This window comes from Terrapene carolina, unplaced genomic scaffold, assembly GCF_002925995.2.
Source record: "Terrapene carolina triunguis isolate 2854851 unplaced genomic scaffold, T_m_triunguis-2.0 Scaffold93, whole genome shotgun sequence".
NCBI classification, from domain to species: domain Eukaryota; kingdom Metazoa; phylum Chordata; order Testudines; family Emydidae; genus Terrapene; species Terrapene triunguis.
The window spans coordinates 19396822-19419459 of record NW_020664444.1 but is presented as its reverse complement, the minus strand read 5'-3'; the positions used below and the strand labels follow the sequence as shown (position 1 = coordinate 19419459).

At 43.0% G+C, this 22638-nt stretch overlaps 1 protein-coding gene across 1 annotated transcript in view; it reads right to left on the bottom strand.

Moving 5' to 3' along the window:
• Positions 1-748: 748 nt before the first annotated feature.
• MYH11 (myosin heavy chain 11) overlaps positions 749-22638 on the bottom strand; it is a 101206-nt gene continuing 79316 nt past the window's right edge. The window contains exons 24-41 of the mRNA XM_026650635.1: positions 22258-22381; positions 21333-21504; positions 20195-20407; positions 19687-19831; positions 19385-19591; positions 18528-18632; positions 18288-18440; positions 17576-17824; positions 17078-17290; positions 15947-16159; positions 15048-15209; positions 14090-14218; positions 12578-12666; positions 12091-12214; positions 11650-11858; positions 9915-10023; positions 7371-7543; positions 749-1323 (exon numbers count right to left, since the gene is read on the bottom strand). Of these exons, the coding sequence (XP_026506420.1) occupies positions 1188-1323; positions 7371-7543; positions 9915-10023; positions 11650-11858; positions 12091-12214; positions 12578-12666; positions 14090-14218; positions 15048-15209; positions 15947-16159; positions 17078-17290; positions 17576-17824; positions 18288-18440; positions 18528-18632; positions 19385-19591; positions 19687-19831; positions 20195-20407; positions 21333-21504; positions 22258-22381 (2925 nt within the window). The 3' untranslated portion in view covers positions 749-1187. The remainder of the gene's footprint in view (positions 1324-7370; positions 7544-9914; positions 10024-11649; positions 11859-12090; positions 12215-12577; positions 12667-14089; positions 14219-15047; positions 15210-15946; positions 16160-17077; positions 17291-17575; positions 17825-18287; positions 18441-18527; positions 18633-19384; positions 19592-19686; positions 19832-20194; positions 20408-21332; positions 21505-22257; positions 22382-22638) is intronic.

Sequence of the window (22638 nt, the reverse complement as noted above, 5' to 3'; positions counted from 1 at the left end):
GTTAGCTAACTATTGTAAAGCACTTTGGTTAAAAGCACTATATAAAAAAACTTTTTTTGTTTTACAAATAAAAGCACACAACTCATATTTTAATATCAATAGTCTTACCTTTCTAATGCGATGGATGTGCCCTCTCTCACCCACCACAGCAGCCACAGAGCTGAGGCTGGGAAGGAGAGGGGTCTCTCCCCAACAGTCACAGTCCTGTACATCCCAAATTCCCCCCCCACCTCTTCTCACCCCACTGCCCCCTCCCACCTACCCCCTATTCCCCCCCCAAGGCCACCACCTCACCTTACATGTGCATCTTCTCCAGGGTCCAGGCACCTAATTAGTGGAGCTCCACTAATTAGGTAGGTGACCCTTCATTCTCTCGTGTGCGACCGCCCAGGTACGCACCTTAGAGGGAACTATCTGCGGACCACCTGAATGGAGCTCGCGGACCACTGGTCCACGGAAGACAGTCTGAGAATCTCTGTGCTAAAGAATATAAAGAATTAAATGTTGAATTTTTCATACAAAATGACTGACTTTTTTCAAAAAGGTATGTGAATACTAACAAGGTCAACAGCAGCTTAAGTTCCTTCTCAGTATATCAGATTGCACCCAACTGATACTTAAAGAGAATGCTTAAATGTAATGATTTATAACCTTTTATTAGTGTTTGTGTCTGAAGTGCGTATAAAACAATAACAGTTTGACTTCATTTGAACAAATGATACTTTATTTTTGAAAAGTGACTGAAGACGGCACTTCCATTTTGTGACCAGTGCATCAGGGTGTAGCATCCAGGAAAAGAAAATGCCTATACTGTATTAATTGAATAGTAAGACAAAAGGAAGGGTCGGCTGGATTAGGAAAGGATTAGCTGGCCAATGGCTCTTTCTGTAGCATAACTGCATGTATACTATGTCCACTGGGATTTAAATTGACTCGCTCGGATTTGCATTTCTGACTAAGTTCTCAAGGTGAATTACTCAATGTAAACCTTTTCAAAATACCTTTCTTGATAAAATAAGTGTTTGCGACACCTAAAACTTCCATTTCTACATTGGAGAGAAGGCAGCTGTGCTCTTATCATTGCCATCAGAGTGGGTGGGTGTGGCATTGGAACTAAGTTGCCTTATGCAGTGCTAAATATTGTCTTCTCTTCCCCCTTGTTGCAGTGTAGTTTGCGAGCGTGTTATCTATTCACTGGCTTTTGTTCCATTGAAATCTCCATCTCTTGAATCAGCTTCCTCTTCTGAACCTTCTGCATTTTCAATTATTCTTCTGCCTCCAGATCTACGGGAGGGGGCAAAAGATGCTGGCTCATTTCCCCTCCTGCAGTAAGAAAACAGGCTTTAGTTTATTTAAACTCTTTACAAATTAAGACTGGACTAAGTGTACAAAGCCCAGTAACTGCATCGGTGGGACTGAGAATTGTAAATGCAAAGAAGTCAGGGAAGTTATGGCTTCAAGGCAACTTTCTGTAGCCCTCGTTGGTACTTTGTATTGGTGTCTATGGCTGGGTGCGGCTTGTGAGTCTGTGTAACATGGGACTGTAACTGGATTTCTGACATTGTGCATGCAGAATCACAGCCCCGGTTTAGCTATTGCACTTGTTTGTTTTGAAAAGCCCACTCCAAACAGAGAGACTAAGTCACTCATTTGCACATAAAGGTGTGGTGATGTGTGTATGTGAAGGAGGGGACTGGAAATGCAGGTACCTGGATCTAGCAGCAGTCAGGACTGCATCCCTGCTGCCAGGGGAAGATTCACAGGTATTGCCCTGGATGTCTGAACAGAGCATGAATATGCCCTTGCAAATAGAGATTATTGAAGGCCTTTATTGTGTTGGAACTGTAAGATTACAGCTGCTTTTCTGCAGTAGCCACACCTCCCACCACAGAGGTGCCCAAGTGTTAAATCTTTTCTATCCTAGCTGCCCTCTGCTTGCTTTGTAGGTTGGGAGGGGAAATTGATTTGTGTAGAACAGTGAAGTTCCCACGCCCTGCATGCACGCCCTGCATGCACACCCTTACGGACTCTACCACTGTGCACAGGAGTGGAGTGCCACTCATTCAGCACAGAGCAATGCACTCTTCCTCCGCAGGGACTACATCGATGCCTCTCATGAAATTAATGGGATGTGCTTTTCACAGAGAAGCTCACTGAATGCACTTTCTTCCAGCTTGCCCCTTTCCCCCACCCCCAAAAATCTCTCAGCCATAGACCAAGCATGGAGAATCCCCCCCCACACACATCCTAGTTCCATTGGGGGGCTAGAGTATAAGGGGGAGGAGGGAGAGAGAGAGAGAAAGAGAGAGAGGAGAAGCTTGAGGCTCTACAAGTGGCAGCTTAGAAGTAAAAACAGCTTCTCAGCCATAGTGATGTTACTTCAACATGACAGTAAAATTGCTAGTAAAATGGTGGCTGCTATCACTTTCCCATTGTTAAGCAAACCTTCTGTAAAGGCTTGAGAGCTCAGATATAAGCAAGGAAATTCATGATCACTGAACAATGTGCAAAGATGACTAATGTGAGGCTAAACATCCAACTACTCATGTTGGGGTACAGCAATCATGCCTAAATACTTAAGGTTTCTTTTGTCCTAGCAAAAGTCTAAGTCAGTTTCATTTATATCGAAGCCACTAATCAAGCCCAGAAGTCAATCTACCGTAATGGGTAAGCATGTAAAAATGTTAGCTGAATTCTAAAGTTGTTAGAAGAGTACAAAAAGCCTATTATGTCCATTGCAACACTCATTGTGGTATCTAGGCTGCTCAGTATGTCACTACCCTTAAATTAAGCTTTCATTTTGATGTCCGCTCTCTCTGCTACAGCAAGCAATTAACTAGCCAATAAAACCTAGTTTGAGAACTAGTCAGTTATCCTGTCACTGATAACATGCAATGTAAAACAAAGGAGGGCATCCATTTCTGCAAACAGCTCTCTCTCCTGTACAATTTGTCTTGATCTGCAACATTTAAGATTCACAACTACTGTTTAAGACATCAAAGGTGCTAAAGTGCTGGTCTTGTAAATGTCCAATGAATGCACTAAAGTGAAGAAAAAGCAAATCTTGCCCCTGCATTCTCCTTGCTAGGGAGAGTTACTTTATTTGTTCCTGCACCCTCTGGTGCCTCACATCATTGTGGATCAAACTCTGCTTTGTGAGGGTTAGTCTATGCTTCAAAGTTAAGCAGCATAGCTATGGCAATCCCCCCGCCGTGTAGATGCAGCAATGTAGACAGAAGAGGGCTTCTGTTGATGTTGCTAATTTTGTTTGGGGAAAATTCCAAGCTGACAGAAAAACATCTACCAGTATAGGCTGTGTCTGCACCAGGGAGCTAGGCCGCCATAGGCTCTATAATAGATACAACCTCAGACTACTATACTTACATTGCCTTCAATTAGTTGCATCAATGTGACAGAAGAATTTGGGATGGGAGAATAATATTGGGGCTGGACTGAAGGGAGAAGAGCCCAACCCAGACTTGCAATGAAACCGCTGCCTAGAGGATATGCAAACTACACATACACTAACACAGTGGTTCTCAAACTTGGGCTGCCGCTTGTTCAGGGAAAGCCCCTGGCGGGCCGGGCCGGGCCGGTTTGTTTACCTGCCGCGTCCGCAGGTTCGACTGATCGCGACTCCCACTGGCCGCGGTTCACTGCTCCAGGCCAATGGGGACTGCAGGAAGCGGCGCGGTCCGAGGGATGTGCTGGCTGCCCTTCCTGCAGCCCCCATTGGCCTGGAGCGGCGAACCGCAGCCAGTGGGAGCCGCGATCGGCTGAACCTGCGGACGCAGCAGGTAAACAAACCGGCCCGGCCCGCCAGGGGCTTTCCTTGAACAAGCGGCGGCCCAAATTTGAGAACCACTGCACTAACACACCATAGACCAAGCCCTAGTTTACATATATAAATTGCAATAATGGAACTGAAGTCCAGGTTGTTAAATTGGTGCAAACCCCTATGTAATGCTTATTTCAGTTTACCTTAAATCATGCTTTTTAAACTAATTTGGATATAAGCCAGGTTTATATTTATTTAAGAATGTCCACACAGTCATCTGTACTGGTTTACCTAAAATCAACTTTAAATCACACCATTAGATAAACTGGTGCAACATTGCATGTAGACAAAGAGAGAAAGGGAAAATGTTATGCCAGAGCTAAAATGCCTCTACGTCTACTGCAAGATGAAAAACCCTTGCAAAGCACTTTGTTTAGTTTGTATTTCACTTTCCATTTAATCTAGCTTTGAACAAGCACTACTACACCCCAACCACTAACTGTATAGCCCTGTACTAATCACATGCAAATATGTAAATTGACTTAAAGGCAGTTGCTAGGACAAAATGTCATCTTTAAATATTTGTGTAATAAGAACAAAGCCTCGTATTTGTAAAAAGAGAAGATCCACAAATATTACAGAATGCTATTTTCTTAGCATCACTTCTGCAGGTGCAAAGTAAGATGCTGTTTAGTTTAAAGCATCAAAGCAATACAACTTCAATAGGATATTTCCATGCATTAAACAGCAGTGACTCCATCCTATGTCAGAACATGTAGGCATGCCTCATAATGTATACAAATAGCTGCTCTATAAGTATGTATAGTAGCTATATGTACAGTAGCTATTCAATACAGGCATATATTGATGTGCTTTGGAGGGCAGGAGATTATCCTCAATCTATGATTAGATCGCTTTGTTTGTATGGCAGACTTCATGCAAATATTTTTTTTCCAAAGCACATGTAAGATTAAATATTCTTACCAACTGATTACATTAAAGAATTCACCATATGAAATGTGCATTGATAGTACTGTGAAATTCTAACATGCTGCAACATCTCTGTTCATATCCATTATGTGCCTTTAATGTTTTCAGCTGTTTTAATTAATCAAAGCTATATTTTGTTTGCAAAACTTCCATGTTTAATTGGGACTTTAAAAAGTGCAAGGAAGACTATTTTCATGCAGAAATTAAAAAAAGAGCAACTCGTATGTCTTCTGTCAGCAGAGCTTATGATAAAAGTGAGAATGCAATGTTTGCAAATCCATGTCATAACACAACCTAGCTGTAAGAAAGATGAATAACTGACAAACAGCTGATGGAAAAGAGTTATTGTAATATTTGTCTCCTTTGATACAACAAATTGATGACAAGATATCCAAGCCTTCACAGTTTGCAGAAATCTCACATCAAATTTACTTGGGCAAAAGGAAAATGGAAATTTGTGCACCACAAGCTAGCTGCAAAGTTGAAGGCATGATACCTGCTTAGTCACTGCGAAGGTTCCTGTGTCCCTCTGAAACAGAGATAGAGAGTCCCGAGCAGTTATGCTAAGCACATGGTCATTATCACTTTCAGGTAAGTTACTTTCAAATAATTAAACAAAGTACATTATAGCATATTCTTGAAAACCCTGGTTAGTAGAAGTGAGCCTTGGACTGCATCATGAATATGTACTACCCATAAATCTAGCAGTCACTTAGGGCAGGTCTACACTAACCCCCCAATTCGAACTAAGGTACGCAACTTCAGCTACGTGAATAACGTAGCTGAAGTTCGAAGTACCTTAGTTCGAACTTACCTCCATCCAGACGCGGCAGGCAGGCTCCCCCGTCGACTTTGCGTACTCCTCTCGTCGAGCTGGAGTACCGCAGTCGATGGCGAGCACTTCCAGGTTCGACTTATCGCGGCCAGACAAGATGCGATAAGTCGAACCCAGAAGTTTGATTTGCTTGCCGCCGAACTACCGGGTAAGTGTAGACCTACCCTTGGACTATAACTGGAAGGATTTGATTAGGCAGATAGTTTATTATTCAAGAGCATGAACTAAATTTACACAGGAAGATGTTGTAGGGGCAGCAGTTTCCCTTTAACCAATCGATCTCTTTGTTCATGCCACTGGCATCACAGGCTTGACAGCCGTATTAAAGCTCAGGAGTGTTAATAGAGCTGCATGACTACTGTATTATTTGGCTTCTTATAGTTAATGAGAAAACGGAAGTGGCTAGTTTGACACTTTTCTCAGTTACACAGTGAAGCTGAAACCCTACTGGTCAATGTGTGAAACAGGGGAGGCAACTTGGGCAAGTGTCACAGGGTGCATGTGCTTTGCCTTTGCCCTGGTTTACACTACAAACTTACGTTGGTATAATGATGTCGTTTGGGGGGGTGGAAAATCCATCCCCCTGAGCGACGCGGTTATACCAACCTGGCGTAGACATTGCTATATTGACAGGAGCTACTGCCTCAGGGAGGTGGAGTACCTACACCGATGGGAGACGCTTTCCCCTTGGCATAGATGGTGTCTTCACTAAGCACTACAGCTGGGGGGGAATAGCTCAGTGGTTTGAACATTGGCCTGCTAAACCCAGGGTTGTGAGTTCAATCCTTGAGGGGGCCACTTGGGGATCTGGGGCAAAATCAGTACTTGGTCCTGCTAGTGAAGGCAGGGGGCTGGACTCAATGACCTTTTGGGGTCCCTTCCAGTTCTAGGAGATTAATATATGGAGATATCCCTTTTTTTTTTATAAAGCTGCATGCTGCAGCATTGTAAGTGTCGACAAGCCCTCTGACTCTCTACAGAATTTCAAGTCTCTGAACTTCAGGGGTATCACTTTAGTCATCTCTCCAGTGTGTGTGGTGTGAGGAGGGACAGGTGACTAGCTTCAAGAGTGCTAACTAGTACTGCACATAATAAATATCATGGCAGGTAGGTCCATCAATGGCTACTACCCAAGATGGTCAGGGACGCAACACCATGGTCTGGGTGTCCCTAAACCTGACTGCAAGAAGCTGGGACTGAACAACGGGACAGATCACTCGATAAATTGCCCTGTTCTGTTCATTCCCTCTGAAGCACCTGGCACTGGCCCCCTGTAGGAAGACAGGATGCTGGATTAGATGGACCACTGGTCTCACTCAGAATGGCCATTCTTAGATGTGCTTAATATCACTATCAAGGGTTAATATCACTATCAAGGGTCTCAACAGTCACTGTTGGCCTAACTCAGCTCCTATTGTAGCCAATAGGCGTTTTATCATTAACTTCAATGGGAGCAGAGGTAGTTGAGTGCTGAATGCTTTTGAAACATCTCACCCCGAAGGGTGAAATCCTGGCTCTATTGAAGTCAAGAATGTTGCCATTGTCTTTGATGGGGTCATGACTTCATCTCAAGTCTTTGAACCAGGGGTAGCATTTTATTATGGGTGGATTTATCATTGGGCGGATGTGGGGAACCCATAACTCTCCAGCATCAACAGGGTGTTTCTTCTTAACCAAGTTTCTTTCCTCAAATTCTGCTATAGTTTAGAATTCTAAATCTCTCATTAGTGGACAGAAAAGAGCTAGTAAAAAACAAAGCCACCCTACCTGAGTTTGCTCTTCAGTGTAGCCATCTCCCGGCCCATGGCCTCACTACTTTCAGCTGCTTCATCCAACTCTCTCTGCAGTTTCCTGCGATTTGCATTGATGCGCTGGGCCTCTTCCTCAGCCTCTTCCAGCTGTCTTTTTAGTTGTTTTACTCGGACGGTGCTCTTATCAGCCTGAGCGAGAAGTAAGAGGAATGCTTAGAGTTTTGAGTTTCCTTTAAAGAGATCAGAACGTTTACGTTCCTCCATCTGCACCCCTTTATTCACGTTGATGTACTTTCCTGACTCTCTACCTGCAAGTAGCTGCTGTGGCCTCTATTGTGACATCCCAGTAGGATTAGCTCTGCTCTTTTGGACTGCATGTATTTGATGTGTCTCAATTGAAATTAGCACTTTAGGTTCTGAGATAAAGAGTGGTCCCTGTATAAAGTTCAGATGGCTACAGGAGGCCAGTTGGGACAGGCACCTGAACCCAGTAAGTTATGACCCGGTGCCCAGTCAGGCTGTTCTAGTTGGCAGGACCAGTGCCCTGGCAGTTGGTCATTGCCTTGGTATGGAGGATAGAGAATCTTGCTGTCAAGCATGAGTCTAGTTAACGACTTTACAGGAAAAAAAAGCGGTTTTCTCTTCCCTATGTGGCAGCCCCTGTGGGGGTCCTGCTGACTTGCATTCACAGTGAGGCACGACACAGCGTACTATGCCAGACTTGCCCTGACTCTTTGGGAGACACTGCACCAACAGTCTCATTAATCCAAAGTACAGAGTTCCTCCCTCTAGGGCCAGCAACCAGAGGCCCTCTCAGGCTGGGATCTAGGCAGTGTGTTGTTCTCTCTGAGCCTAAACCCTTTCTTTGAAAGGCCTGCTTCCAGTCCGAGGCCCAGCTGTCTTCCCTGCCTTCTTGGGCTCTTTTGAGGCAGAGCAGGTGTGACCCTAAAAACCTCTCACTGCCAACTGGAAAAGGGTTGATTGTTCTATAACAGCAACTCCTATCAGGCCTGACAAACTTGCTACACTTAGCACACAGTTTTCATAGTATTTATCTATAAAGAATGTCATTGAGTTCTTAAATGAAAGCCAGGATAACATTGGTCATTAGTATCATTGTGAAATGTATGTAAGGAATCAAAAAATGTTTTCCAGTATATACATAATGCCCCTCTGCTATGTACATTGGCCAAACTGGACAGTCACTACGCAAGAGGATAAATGGACACAAGTCAGATATCAGGAATGGCAATATACAAAAACCTGTAGGAGAACACTTCAACCTCCCTGGCCACACAATAGCAGATGTAAAGGTAGCCATCTTACAGCAAAAAAACTTCAGGACCAGACTCCAAAGAGAAACTGCTGAGCTCCAGTTCATTTGCAAATTTGACACCATCAGATCAGGATTAAACAAAGACTGTGAATGGCTATCCAACTACAGAAGCAGTTTCTCCTCCCTTGGTGTTCACACCTCAACTGCTAGCAGAGCACCTCACCCTCCCTGATTGAACTAACCTCGTTATCTCCATACTGATTTATACCTGCCTCTGGAAATTTCCATTACTTGCATCTGAAGAAGTGAGGTTCTTACCCACGAAAGCTTATGCTCCCAATACTTCTGTTAGTCTTAAAGGTGCCACAGGACCCTCTGTTGCTTTTTACAGATTCAGACTAACACGGCTACCCCTCTGATACATAAAGTCTGAATCCAGGCAGGTTGACAAATGGGTTTTTGCAAGACAAAGGATGTAGATTTGCCCATCTGTCTTGGTTCACGTCTACATTAAGCATTGTAAGCCAACACAATGGAAACCCCGTTTGCATTCAATGTCAATATGAGGATGTAAAGTCAACATGAAGTCAGCACATCAGGGAATAAAGCCGGGAAGTGGGGGTGGCGGGAGTCATCCTGACTCTGGGGATCAACAATGAATTTGGGAGTATATGAGGGATGCAGAAGGACATTGCTTTATCCTTCACCAAGGAAGCAAAAAGGGCAGTGCTTTTTGCATTCATGAAAGAGAGCTCACAGCCAGGGTAGTTGGAGATGCTGGGAGATTCTCTCACCTAAAGACAAACTACTTTAGACCAGGATTTAGCCTGTTAAAGATGAGTTTAGACTCTAGGAAGCATTATACTTTTTGTTTTATATGTACCCATTTATGTCTCCATTATTATCCTTAGTAGCTTTTAAATCTTTGATAATAAAACGTATGCTTGCTTTCACGATAACCTCACAGCACTAAAATGTACTTATTAGGAGCTGATCCTCACTTGAATCCAACAAGCTAGTGTATATGCTGTCCCTCTGGGGAAAGAAAACCTGGTAGGACTTGGGTTGGCATTTGCCTAGCACTAGCCTGCAGAGAGGGCTGTGGAGGCTGGGAAGGCAGTGCTTGTATGGCCAGAGGCAGCTGGTGGCAGGGAGCTGAGCTACAGAGGGCACAGACAAGATTACTTCATGCTAGAGGCAGATAGTGGTGAGGTGCCTCACAAGCCTGGGTATTCACAGCAGCCCTTTCCTCCCCTGCTGGATCCCCATCACATGGTGCATTACCTGGTCCTTGTATTGTTCTGCTTGCTTTCTTTCATCTTCAACCTGCAGCAAGACCTCTTTCAGCTTCTTGTCCTTCTGGCGCAATGTCTTGGCTGTGACCTGCTTCTCTCTGCAAATGACAGCATGACACTGACTGATCTGGAAAACGGAGAATTCTTAGGTGCACAGGGTTTGTGAAAACAAGCATGAGCGATCCTCATATTAAAAGCCTTCCTCGCAATAATGCTATTGGCTTCTGTAAAAACTGAAGGAAGCAGCAGCTTCTCCCATGGTCAACTCATTATACACCTGTCTTGTGTGTGTTTCTAGATGTGAAAGCAGGGAGCATTTGCCTGCCCTGGAATCTTTGTATATCCATCTGCCACATTTCTAATGGTTGGGGTTTTTTTTTTTTTTTTTTAAACTAGTTATTTACTAGTTTTCCGCTTACAGCCAAACCCTGCTTCTTTAGTCAGAAAGTAAATAAAAATGGGGAACTGCAAGAGCATTTTGGGGACAGAACACTTTCCCTCCTCCCAGGTGTGGAGCAAGTGCACAGCACAGCTCTACTGCAGCTCATAGCTTACTAGGTCTTCTCCAAGCAGGATTATGGTCCAGCAGATCTATGCATTCTACGGAGCCACCTTCACACCTTCTTGTCAACTGCTGGAAATGGGCCATTTTGATTACCACTACAAAAAGTTTTTTTTCTCTCCTGCTGGTAATAGCTCACCTTAACTGATCACTCTCGTTATAGTGTGTATGGTAACACCCATTGTTTCATGTTCTCTCTGTGTGTATGTGTGCGTGTGTGTGTGTGTATATATATATTTATATATATCTTCCTACTGTATTTTCCACTGCATGCATCCAATGAAGTAGGTTTTAGCCCACGAAAGCTTATGCTCAAATAAATTTGTTAGTCTCTAAGGTGCCACAAGTACTCCTGTTCTTTTTTCCTCAGCTGATAGTAGCCCTCTGGCCGTAATGCGTCCCCTTTGTAGACCGGGGAGGGAGGGGAGGAGGTAAATAGAACCAGACAGTCATGCACCCTAGCAGGCAGAGAACTCCCTTGGAGCTGAGTACCATGCTAACTAGACACCTTTGCAGAACTTGCTGTCCTGCCAGTGGAGTCAAGATCTGGCCCAAAACAACAAGACTAGCACTAATGAAATGGTCCTACAGCCAGTATAGAATGTAAAGGAGGGTAAACCAATAGGTTTCTACAGAAACTACTCTGAAAACCTAGAGAATAAGATGCTGCATCTAGCTTTTTTGGCAAGCCCGTAGAATTCTACAGCAGGGAAACTGTTTTGTATTAAATTCTAGAAGACTTTTCAGTAATAAATTCTTCCCAAAGCTGGCCCTGTCCAAGCTTTTGATACAAACCAGTCATTTTCCAAAGAAACACTGCTCATGTGTGTGAGACTCTTTACCAAACCTTAATGCCACTAATAGACTCCTGGAAAACCTTTAGTTTTTTTGGTATTTCATGTATTAAAACAGGGGAAGTCACTAGGTGGACCGTGGGCCAAACCCGGACTGCCAGATACTTTTGAACGGATAGTGAAATCTTTTTATTTACTTATTACTGTGATCATTGTTGGTTTCGTATTATTTTCTCTGAAGTCTGGACTTTGACTATACCTCGACCAAGAAATTTGGACCTTGACAAAAATAATTGATTACCTGTATTAGAATCACTAAATAAAAGGATAGCTTTACCAGTGAGGGATGAGTTGTAGTGTCCAAGTACCTGGATTCCTGTTCCACTTGCTCCTCAAGCTGAGCAATTTTGGCCTCCAGAGAAGCAATTGTAGCCTTAAACTTGGACTTCACAGCTCCTTCCATTTCCTGCAGTTTACCCTTCAGCTCTTTGTTCTGCCTCTCCAGCTGCTGCCGAGCACTCTCATTCTTCTGTGCCACAGTGCGCTCTGTTGCCAACTCGTTATTCAGCTGCTCTGACTGAAATATTTAGGAAGAGCACTTTAAAATCTACAGCTATTACCTTAGGCTTGGGAAAAGGGAGTTAGACCAATGTAATATAAAACACAGTCTCTTTCTGGAAGCTCTCTGAAGGTTTGTCCAAAAACAAACACACACTTGGATGGGTACAGACAGACACACACATTCATTAATAATACACACGTACACCCTACACCCCTCTTACTTATAGACACAGTCAAATGGACTGTACCTGCTGTACTGCTTTCCTGAAGCGATCACTCATTGCCTCCATATTACTTTGTTCCTCTTCTAGCTCTTCCTCCAGTTGGGAGATTCTAGCTTCCAGACGACGTTTCTCATCCTGGAGGCTAGTCCTGTAAGTTTAAATTTGTAAAGCATGTAGTTTTTGGTTTTGAGCAGTTGACCATGTCTTGCAACACACTGGAAGGTGCTGAAGGAGAACCAGGAAGTATTCTTGAAATGAGTCTACCTGTGCTGCCATCTTATTTATGTTACTAGAGACCTCACTTGCCCCTCCCTGCTAGCCTTCATATCTATGAATCACTTATAAGTAGTCCCATTGATTTTAATGAAATTAGCCACATGTTTGTAGCTAAGCATAGGTGTACGCGTTGGCAAGGTTGGAGCTACAGATCACTTTTCAGGACATAAACATTGGCTACTGAGAGGTATTTAGCAAGGCTTTGGTACACTTGAAAATAATTGTCAATTCTTACCTCCCAGAAGCAGCACTTGCAAGTTCTTCAGCCAGTTCCTCTTTCTCCAGATCAGCATGTTTGCGGGCCCTTTCTGCAGCAGCCAGATCCTAGGGGGGGAAAACAGCCAGTGTATTAAAGAAATGAAGAGTGTTAAACAAAGTTCAGTCCAACCATTTAGTCCTATGGGGTGAGAGACTAATCAACCATAATGTCTTTTTAAATCCAACCTTTGTCAGACATTTCTGTCACCAGAATATTAATTTATGATTCTATAGTCTAGATCAGGGGTCTCAAACTCAAATGACCACGAGGGCCACATGAGGACTAGTACATTGGCCGAGGGCCGCGTTACTGACACCTCCCCCTGCCACCCTTGGCCCCGCCCCCACTCCACACCTTCCATGAGGCCCTGCCCCCATTCCAACCCCTTCCCTGAAATCCCCACCCCAACTCTGCCCCCTTCCTGCCCCCAGGGAGGGCAGGAGGGGTGTGGGGTGTGGTGGGGGCTCAGGGCAGGGAGTTGGGGTGTGGGGTGCAGGAGGGGTGTGGGGTACAGCAGGGGGTTGGGCTGCAGGAGGGGTGCGGGGAACAGCAGGGGGTTGGGCTGCAGGAGGGACGCGGGGAGGCGGGCTCCGGCCCGACACGCACCGGGGGCAGGGCAGGCCACCTGCCTGCCTGTCCCCACACCGCTCCGAGAAGTGGCCGGAACCTGGGGGAGGAGGGGCACAGGGGTCTGTGTGTTGCTGTTGCTTCAGGCACCACCCCCAGCAGCTCCCATTGGCCGGAAACGGGGAACTGCGGCCAATGGGAGCTGCTGGAGGCGCTGCCTGAAGCAAGAGCAACACACAGAGCCCTGTGCCCCCCTTCCCCATGTTCCGGCCGCTTCCCGGAGCGGCAGGGGGCAGGGCAGGCAGGGAGCCTGCCCTTCCCCCGGTGTGCTTCGGGCTGGAGCCGCTCTAGGTAAATGCTGGGGGGGGGCACGAGGAGCTCGCGGGCTGCAGAAAACAACCCCGCGGGCCGCATGCAGCCCCCGGGCCACATGTTTGAGACCCCTGGTCTAGATTAATGGAACAAAAATATGTGTTATCCAACCCGTCAGCAGTTTTCTTGTGCTTCCAGATACAAGGATTGTATCCATTTAAAACATAATGAAAGATGTCAGGAGTACAAAATTATTGAAAAAGTCATAGGGGTTGTAACAGACAGTACACTTTGTTTTCCAACCAGTGAAAAATATCTTCTTATGGGTTAATAGTTTTAAAGGAAGCTCTTGGTACTCAGCATCTCTAAGCACTGTGGCCCATTCAAATGGAAGTCAAGCGCCTAAATATCTTTGAGGATCTGGGCCTTGGTTTTTATTGAGATCCACAGAACCTGCTATAAGAGATTCTGACTGTAGCTTTCCCTGCACCACAGCCAATATCACTTTTTTTTTTATTAATGATTTGGTTCTCTCAAGTACAACTGTGTTTTGTTACTGAAGATCTTGTGCAGTCTGCATTCTAGTACTCTCTAAGATTCACACTTTACCTCTTGCAGCTGCATCAGTTCTGCTTCCAGGTTCTTGGCTTTTTTCTCATTTTCTCTGGCTGTAGCAAATATCTCTTCTCTTGAGGCACGGGCATCATCAAGCTCTCGTTGGAAGTCCTTCATCTGACCCTGGTTTCAGACAGTTAAAAAGAAAAGAATGGATTTGTATTTGTCAGTGGTTAGCACAGTTTTGTTGAAAAGAAAGTTGGACAAAAACAAAACAAATACTAATTTCCATGTAATTACAAAACTGACCGTGTGGACCCTTCTGCCACGCACTAACAATTCCATAATGCACTTTGATCTACTCTGCTTTGAAACAGGACTGAGTCAACAGACCCTATGGAACTTTTAGTGAACAGTTACAGCATCCACCCAGGTAGTTAGTACGCTGCAGGCTAGTGTGCTGTAGATTTATACCCCAGCTTGCTGCACGCTACCTCACCATCTAGACAATCCCTCTGTGTTTAAGAGTTGGCTTGTCAAGTTGATCACTGATTGCTATATACAGCGTTTTTTAAAACTGGCTACTATTCATGCAAGTGCAAATGTGATAGCTGGTTTTTCAAAAATACACAGTGCTATATCCATGGACTGGAGAGCCAATTTTGAGTTCTATCGCCACATCTGGCCTTTTTTGCTTCACCTCTTTGATGGAACCCTTAGGTTTTCCACAGAGATGCCAATAGCACATCAGTGCTGACCAGTTAGTTGTGGCAACTCTGTCCACTGCGAAACGTGGTATTTTTCACTCGCTAAGCCAGCTATCTCAAGGTCAGTCAAATTTCATTAACTAAGCATTTTGGATCTGGGGTCTTGGTTCAAACCCCTCTCTAATGTTATCTCTATTATATCTATCTAGCATCAAGATCACAAATGACATCTAATTTCCACTTGCTGTTATACAAGTCACATCAATGGCCCAACAGAAAACTATTCAGTCTCAGGAGCCACAAACCTGTAGTTTACGAAGTTGCTTAATGGCTTCTTCCCGAGCCTTGTTAGCAGAGTCAGCCTGACCTTCCAGATCCTTAATGTCAACTTCTAATTTCTTTTTAGCTGCAGTTGCCAGGCCACGTTGCTTACGCTCATCTTCCAGTTCTGTTTCATACTCGTGGAGCTAAACAATAGCAAAGAAGGTTTTGTTTAGGATTATTGGTACACTTTAGCACACTTAGACACACTTTACTTACATCCGGGCTTGTGTATACTATGGTGTTCTAGGGGCTTGCCGACAGGTAATAAAAGCTCCAGTAGTTTTACAATACCACTGACTGCTGAAATAAATTCTCATTTGGCTCAAATACTGGAGTTTGGTGTGGTAAAAGACCAAAGCTTGATTCTGTCCTGAGGGACATGTGTAGTTCAGTTGGTGAATGGAATATTTGTGTTTGTAGTCACAAAATCACCTCTACCAACAGGGTCTACATTGTTTGTTTTTCCTTCCAGAATTTTTGGATCAGTTCATTGTCATTAATGATTCATCCAGGGAAGCCAGATATTATATTTGGGATCCGTCTTTTACTACTTGCACTGAAAGCACGGGGAGCATTTTAGCCATTATGTCAGAGTTAATAATTCAGGTGATTTACATTAAATGGAATCTCCCTGTTAAATCACTGTCTTCTACAGTCAGATTCCTTATACTGAAATAGCCACAAGCCATAACACTGCTATAACTGCAGCTCATTTTTTAAGCAAAGTAAAATGGTCTATATAGCTTTTATTCAGCCAAGCACAAGGAAGAAGAATGTTTGGTTCTTATTATCCTGAAGCACTTACTAATAATGGCCTGAGCCAGGGGATTTGCAATTACTTTGAGTAAGCATTTACAGTGTCACTGATAACGAATTATACCTGTTTAAGCAGCTGTCTCCTCTTCTCCTCATTCTGTTCATCTCGAGCTTGCAAGTCTCTTTCAAACTGTCCTTTTAGGGCCTGCATGTTAACCTCCAATCTAAGCTTGGCATCTTCAGTAGCCTGTAGCTCATCCTCCAGCTCCTCTAATTGTGTCTTCATCTCCTCCACTTGTTGTTCCAGGGCACGTTTGCACTTCTCCAAATCATGGACCTTTCATGCAATGAGAAATCAATAGAATGTTGTTATTTATTGTAATCAATCTAAAAATACATATTGCTGGAATGTGATCATTCTATAGCATGGGACAAATTTGAATATATGAATTGTGGAGAGAGAGAATGGATTAAGTTTCAAGGACACCCACAAAAAAGTGGCAAACTAGCATTTTTTGTACCCTTATAAATCTATTTTAAAAGGCAAAATTCAGCTTATTCATAGACTGAGACCCTGGATACCAAATGTTATCCCAGGATTCATTTTTAGTCTAAACACCTACAATTGTGGAAATAAACCCTTAGAGGTAGTGATGTGATCATGCTACTAGAATAAGAGATAGGAAGCAATATCAAATCAAGTTAGCAGGACTTGTTTTGTTCCTTTTAATTTTTATTTCCTTCTGAAGCTCTTAGCTCACAGACACCTGTTAGAGCCATCACACTGCTTTGGATCCTGTCACAACTGAACTCTGCCAAGTCAACTGTGGAAATTTCTTTTAGCCACAGTGGTAGCTGCAGGCAAAATCAAATCCAATAAATAAATTCAGATCTGCAAACTTTACAACTTGGAAGCTGCTTACTGGGTTAGCAAATACTTCTCAATCTCTGCTTAAATTTTGTCTTCTCTCAGAAATGAGACAAACAATCCTCTTCATGATCAATAACTTTCTGTTGATCAGTAAAGTCAAGACTAAAGAAGGCTTGTAAGCATAATTCATTGCTGAGTCTCTGATAGGACTGAATGCAGATGGAATTGCTCATGGAATTCTGCATAAAACTTCTGACATTGTTGAATGGATTTTATACTGTGAAGAACCCTCCACACTGAAAATGTAGATCTTTGTGTTGTTAACTATTAATTTAAGTGATCATCCCTGAAATAGTTGTACGGGATATATATTATAAGACTTACATTCTTGCCAACATCGTCCTTGGAGCTAACTAGATCTTCCATTTCCGCTTTCAACAATTTGTTGGTTCTCTCCAGTTCTTCTTTGGCTTCCAAAGCTTCCTCAAGAGCCCGGGCCAAGGACAAAGCCTTTGTTTCTTTTTCTCTAGCTTCAGCTTCTGCTTTGTCCCTTTCGTCTGCATATTTGGAAGAGATGTTTTTCTCTTCAGCTAGCATCTATAAACCAATAACATAAAAATTCTCAGTTTGAGCACAGTAATCCTGTTAATACAGAAAGCCATTAAGTGTAGGGTTTTCTATTGCGTTAGTCTTGTCAATTACTAATAACTACAGAGAAAGGTCCCTGTATATGCAGATACAAAATTAATCAAGGCATATATAATTCAACCTTAATCTTTTTTTATAACTATGTTAATTCCCACTCAACAACTTACTCTCTGCACCCATGACTCCCAGCAAAGTTAGGTTATAACATGAAGGGAGTTAACCATAAGCTCATACCTGATCAAACTTCTTCTGCTTTTTCTCCAGGCTGGAGACCAGCTGGCGTTGGTTGTCCAAGTCCACTATCAGATCATCCAGCTCCTGCTGGAGTCTGTTCTTGGTTTTTTCCAGTTTGTCATAAGAAGCAGCTTTTTCCTCAAACTGCTGCGTGAGCCCTTCAATTTCCTTCTGGAATTTCTTTTTGCCTTCCTCCATACTCTCTATTGTGCTGGTATATTCCTGTAGCTTCTTCTTTGAGTCAGAAAGCTGAAATTTGAATTCAAGGAATGAAACAAGTCTGTATAGCAGAGGCACTCTAAGTTTGCACAACAGCGGGCTGCATATGACATCGTCCAAGGAACCCATAGGCGTGCACCTAACTCACTCAATATGAAGCTGATGGCAGTCACTCATCTTTAACATCATGAGGCAGCCTACAGAGGCTATAGGCCCATTGCACCAGACTCCATCATGAGGCGAGTGATCTTGCACCAAGATGTGGCCAGTAATCCTGTGGTCACACTCTCCTCTGCATTAAGAAGAGAGTGGCTACTGGCTGCCCTGTTGAATTCCACAGGTTACAGCTGGTCTACAGGTCATACACTTGCTGCTTCTGGCCTAGTAACAATAGTTCACTGTCTAACATGCATAGGGATAACTAGAGATCTGAAATCTATGGACCTATTGTAAAGACTCAGCACTGGAGATAATGTTCTAACTGCCACTGTACCTGTATTGTCAGTGTCGAAATATGTCGCTCTAGGTTTTGTTTTGCTTCTGCTTCTTCCTCCAACTGTTCTTGCAGGCTGTTATTTTCCTCCTCCAGCTGGCGAAGCTTGGTAGTTACATTCAGTTTCTGCCGAGTTTCCTCCTGAAGCAACTCCTACAGAGATCATCATAATAGAACATGGTCATTTTTTTGTTCCTTTTTCAATATGTTTTATACAGGTTATCCCAGTGGGAAGCCTACCTGCATATCCTGTAGCTGAGATCCCAAGCTTGCAACATCCTTAGTGAGTTTGATTGCCTTGGTTTCTGCTTCACTGAGCAAACCGGTAACATTTTCCACTTCAACCTAAAGAAAAATCACATTGAATCTTTTCAGTCATTTTGTATAGCTTCAATCCCATCTACCCCAGCTATGTTTGAGATGGGTCCAGACTGAACTCTTGAATCGCAGTTTGTATTTGAATGCCAGGAGCAGAACCTGCTCCTGTGCTTCTGGATCACTTCCAGAACCCAAGAAGAGGCCTATTTTCCAGTTCAGATGTAATTCAAGATGGCAAAAATCATGTCAGAATGGTGGATATTGCCAAAGTTTTGCTAAGAGAATTTGTGAGATTTCAGTGCTGTGGAACCAATCCACAGCAGGTAAGCATATGTTTGGGGTAGAGGTTTCAGAGAATTCTGTCACAGGCAACTTTATTGAACCTCCCTTTGTCCAGTACAGCTGTAGAACAGCTCCATGCAAAAGGTGCCTTGATTTTGTGCCCCACTCCCTCTGTCACACTCCCTAGCTGAGTGGAGAGGTCTATACCCAATGGAGTGCAACTTGTTATGAAGAAATTGATTCTGAAAAGTTGGTTTTCAAATGCAAATACAAAATAAAACCATATTCTATTTCCACAGGTTTTTACTACATAACATACTAAGAAGCCCTTTATTGCTGCATTTGTGAGTTAACAGTTCTTGGGAATAGGCATTTAGTAAGAAACAAGTAATGGTTTGTATTAGCAACACCATTGTGTGGGACCCAGAATACGTCAGTCACTCTATATCCAGTTGTCCCACTGAGCCTCTCAGGTCACCGAAGAAGGTATTTCTTACCTGTAACTTATGGACTTTTTCATTGAGTTCCACCCGGACACGCTCTCCATCGGTGTATTTGGACTGTAGCTCCTGAAGCTGCACTTCCAGCTTCTTCTTTTTGTACTCCACATCTTGTTTGGCCTGATTTAGTGACTTGATTTCAATACTCAGGTCAGCATTTTCTTTCTCTAGTGTCTGCTTGGTCTTGTCCAAGTTTACTTTGGCCTGAATGCATAAGGCAAAGAAAAATACATTGTGTAAAAGAAATCCACAATGTCTAATAGATAAACCCATTTTCAGGGTAGTGGTTTTCAGTTTACCCGTTTAAATTGCTCCAGCTGTTCTGTTAGCTCTTCCACAGCTTGAGTATGCTTTTGCCTCATCTCCTGGACCTGGGCTTCATGAGTCCGAGTTTCCTCGTCCAGAGCTCTCTTCAGCACTGTGACCTCCAGTTCCCTCTTTGCTCTGGAAAGCAATACACACATGAATGGAACAGCTAGCAGACAATCGAATCACACAGGAAACTGTGTTATTGCACAGATGTGTGATGATACTTTTATAGTAGCACTTTAGAACTATTCGTTAATTAAGTGACTTGTCCAATCCTTCGTAGGGCAACACTGTCAGAGCCTGAATAAGAATCCAAGAGTTCCTTGCACTGGGGCTTGTGCTTAGAGCCCATGTTATTCCCTCCAGATGTGCAGATCTTTACACATCACTAGACATGTGTTATGCAATATTTTACTGAAATAGTGCTTTCTGATTTTATGTCTTTTATAGTGATTTTTGGCTACATTTGTTTTTCTACCGTGTGCTAGGTCATTATACCTGAGTTCTTGCTGTGTAGCTGTGCTATCCAAGGTATCTTCAAGTTCTGTTTTCAGGGCCTCCAGCTCTTCACCCAGGTCTCTCTTTTGTTTTTCTGCTTTGTTTCTTGCTGCTCTCTCAGAATCCAAGTCTTCCTGGAGATCAGAGATGTGACCTTCCAGCTCACGGATTTTTTTGAGGGCATTATTCTTCTGAGCAATTTCATCTTCAAGCCTGGACAAAAAAAATATGATGTGTATATATAAAATTTTTTCAAGTCTGTTGAGCTGTTGGGAGCTGGTGCTTTGATTTCAATCCAAATAACCTAAATGAATCCACGTTTTTTTAAATTTTACTAGGAAATGTAATTAATCCACACCAGATAATAGATAAGATAACACCCCATCTTATGTTAGTATAGCTTAAACTGTGTATTTAAGGGTAAGGTTTTCTGAATGACCTAACTCTTAGTCCTTTAGAAATCCATAGGAGCTTTACCATTGACCTCGGTATGTACAGAATTAGGCCAACTCCAAGAGTTTTAGAAAATCCCATCCTAAATATATGTTTGAAGGTATGTGCTAGGTTCAGCTTTTAGCTCATTGTGCAGACAGTCCTAACCAGCATGGAGAGAGAATGACAGAAGTAGATGTGGTGTCCTCATCTCTTGGATGACATAGACAATTGGGATGATCACTGGTATCTGCAGAGTAAGTCTTTCTCAACTGTTTGACATGTAAGAAACTGGGCCCCCAATGCAGGAAAGAGATATGGAAGGGAGGGGAGAGGAGGCTTAGGAAAATGATTGTTGCCCTGTATGGAAAGACAGTATCCCACAGGATATTGAGGTGTGGAAGGATTTTACTGCTCAATGGGGGCTTGGTGGCCAATGACATTTCAAGCCCTGATTTCTCATGGCCTGAGGATCCTGCTTCTATTTAAGTCTATGGGAAACACCCCCCGCCCCCGCCCATTCATTTGAATGGTTCAGGGGCAGACTTGTAGTAATTTGCAGTGTATTTTGTCTATAACCTGCACTTCAAAGTGCAGAGATCAGACTCAGAGCTGAACTTTCACAAAGTGTGGGTGGGGATTGGTGTGTGCGCATGCCCAGATCTGGAGTTTCAGCTCAGGCCCTTCTGTCGGTGGAGTTGGATACCTGGCAAGAGCGGCTTGCAGCTCTTCCTCCTTTTTGGCCAGCTGCATCTTTAGTTCGGCAATCTGCGCCTGCAGGTCTGCAATCTGCTCATGCAGATCACTGGCGTCTCCCTCCAGCTTCCTCTTCGCTTTCTCCAGTTCTTGTCTGCTCTTCTCTTCTTTCTTCAGCCGCACTGAAAAAATGGGGATTCTTGTCAGGGTAGTGAGTCAGCCCAAGGAATTCTCAAAGTCATCCTGAACATAGGTACATATACACAGAAAAGCAGTGAGGTCGCTGTACTTCTCCATTTGGTTATACACTGAATACAAGTCAATTTTCTTTTTGTAGTGAAGGGCTAGTGACTTGCAACTAGCACACGAACTTTACTTTCTGTCCATCCATAAATCAGAACTCTCTGCTCCCCAGTATCCTGAAGCACTACTTTTTGCCATATTTTCTTTCTTGTGCTGACTCTAACAAAATAGGGACCTCTGTTTTGCTGATGCATTGTTCCCATCCCATAGTTTTTGTAGGTTGGGTTCATTCTCCAAGAAACACAAATGAAACTGTTCATCTCTTTTACCTTTGTCTGACTTGGATTTTAAAAAAATGATTTGTAATAAATGAAAGCCTGGGTTTCTCATATATATTGTAATACATAGTTCTAACTGGCCCCAGAATACTGAATCTGGCAAATACCATTTGAAATTAAAAGTGAAAAACAAACATACAAAACAATTAAAATTACATTTCTGCCTACTTGGAAAGAGCCGCCCAGGACTGTCATTAAAAATAAATTTTATTTGGTAATTACTACAGAATTTCATGTTCCGGCATTTCAGAAAACCTAGATGGTAAATGTATTGTCTCTATTTTTTTAAAGGAGTCTTTTAAAAATACAACTCAAATAAGCAATTGATATAAAACCACCTTTGGTTTACAATACCTTCCAGTTCTGAAATCATTGATTCATGTTTGTTTTTCAGCTTTGTAAGGTTTTTGGCTTTTTCTTCTTCTTCTGCAAGATTTGTTGTTAAATCACTTATTCTCTCTTCAAGGAGTTTTCTTTCCTTAAGAAAAAAAAGTTTCCATTTACAGATAGAACATATATTATTTGTGCCCATGAAATGCCAATGTACACTCTAAAAAATAAATCAGATCTTTTTAAATGCGACATTTCCTGACAGTGTCATGTAGCACTTTGATTATAGAGGAGATCGAAAGTGATGGATGCTTTCTATGAGATTAACTAGACTATTAGATTCTTTATACCCACTCTATGCTAGCAAGTACTTGGGCACCGATTCAGGAAAGTATTTTAACACAT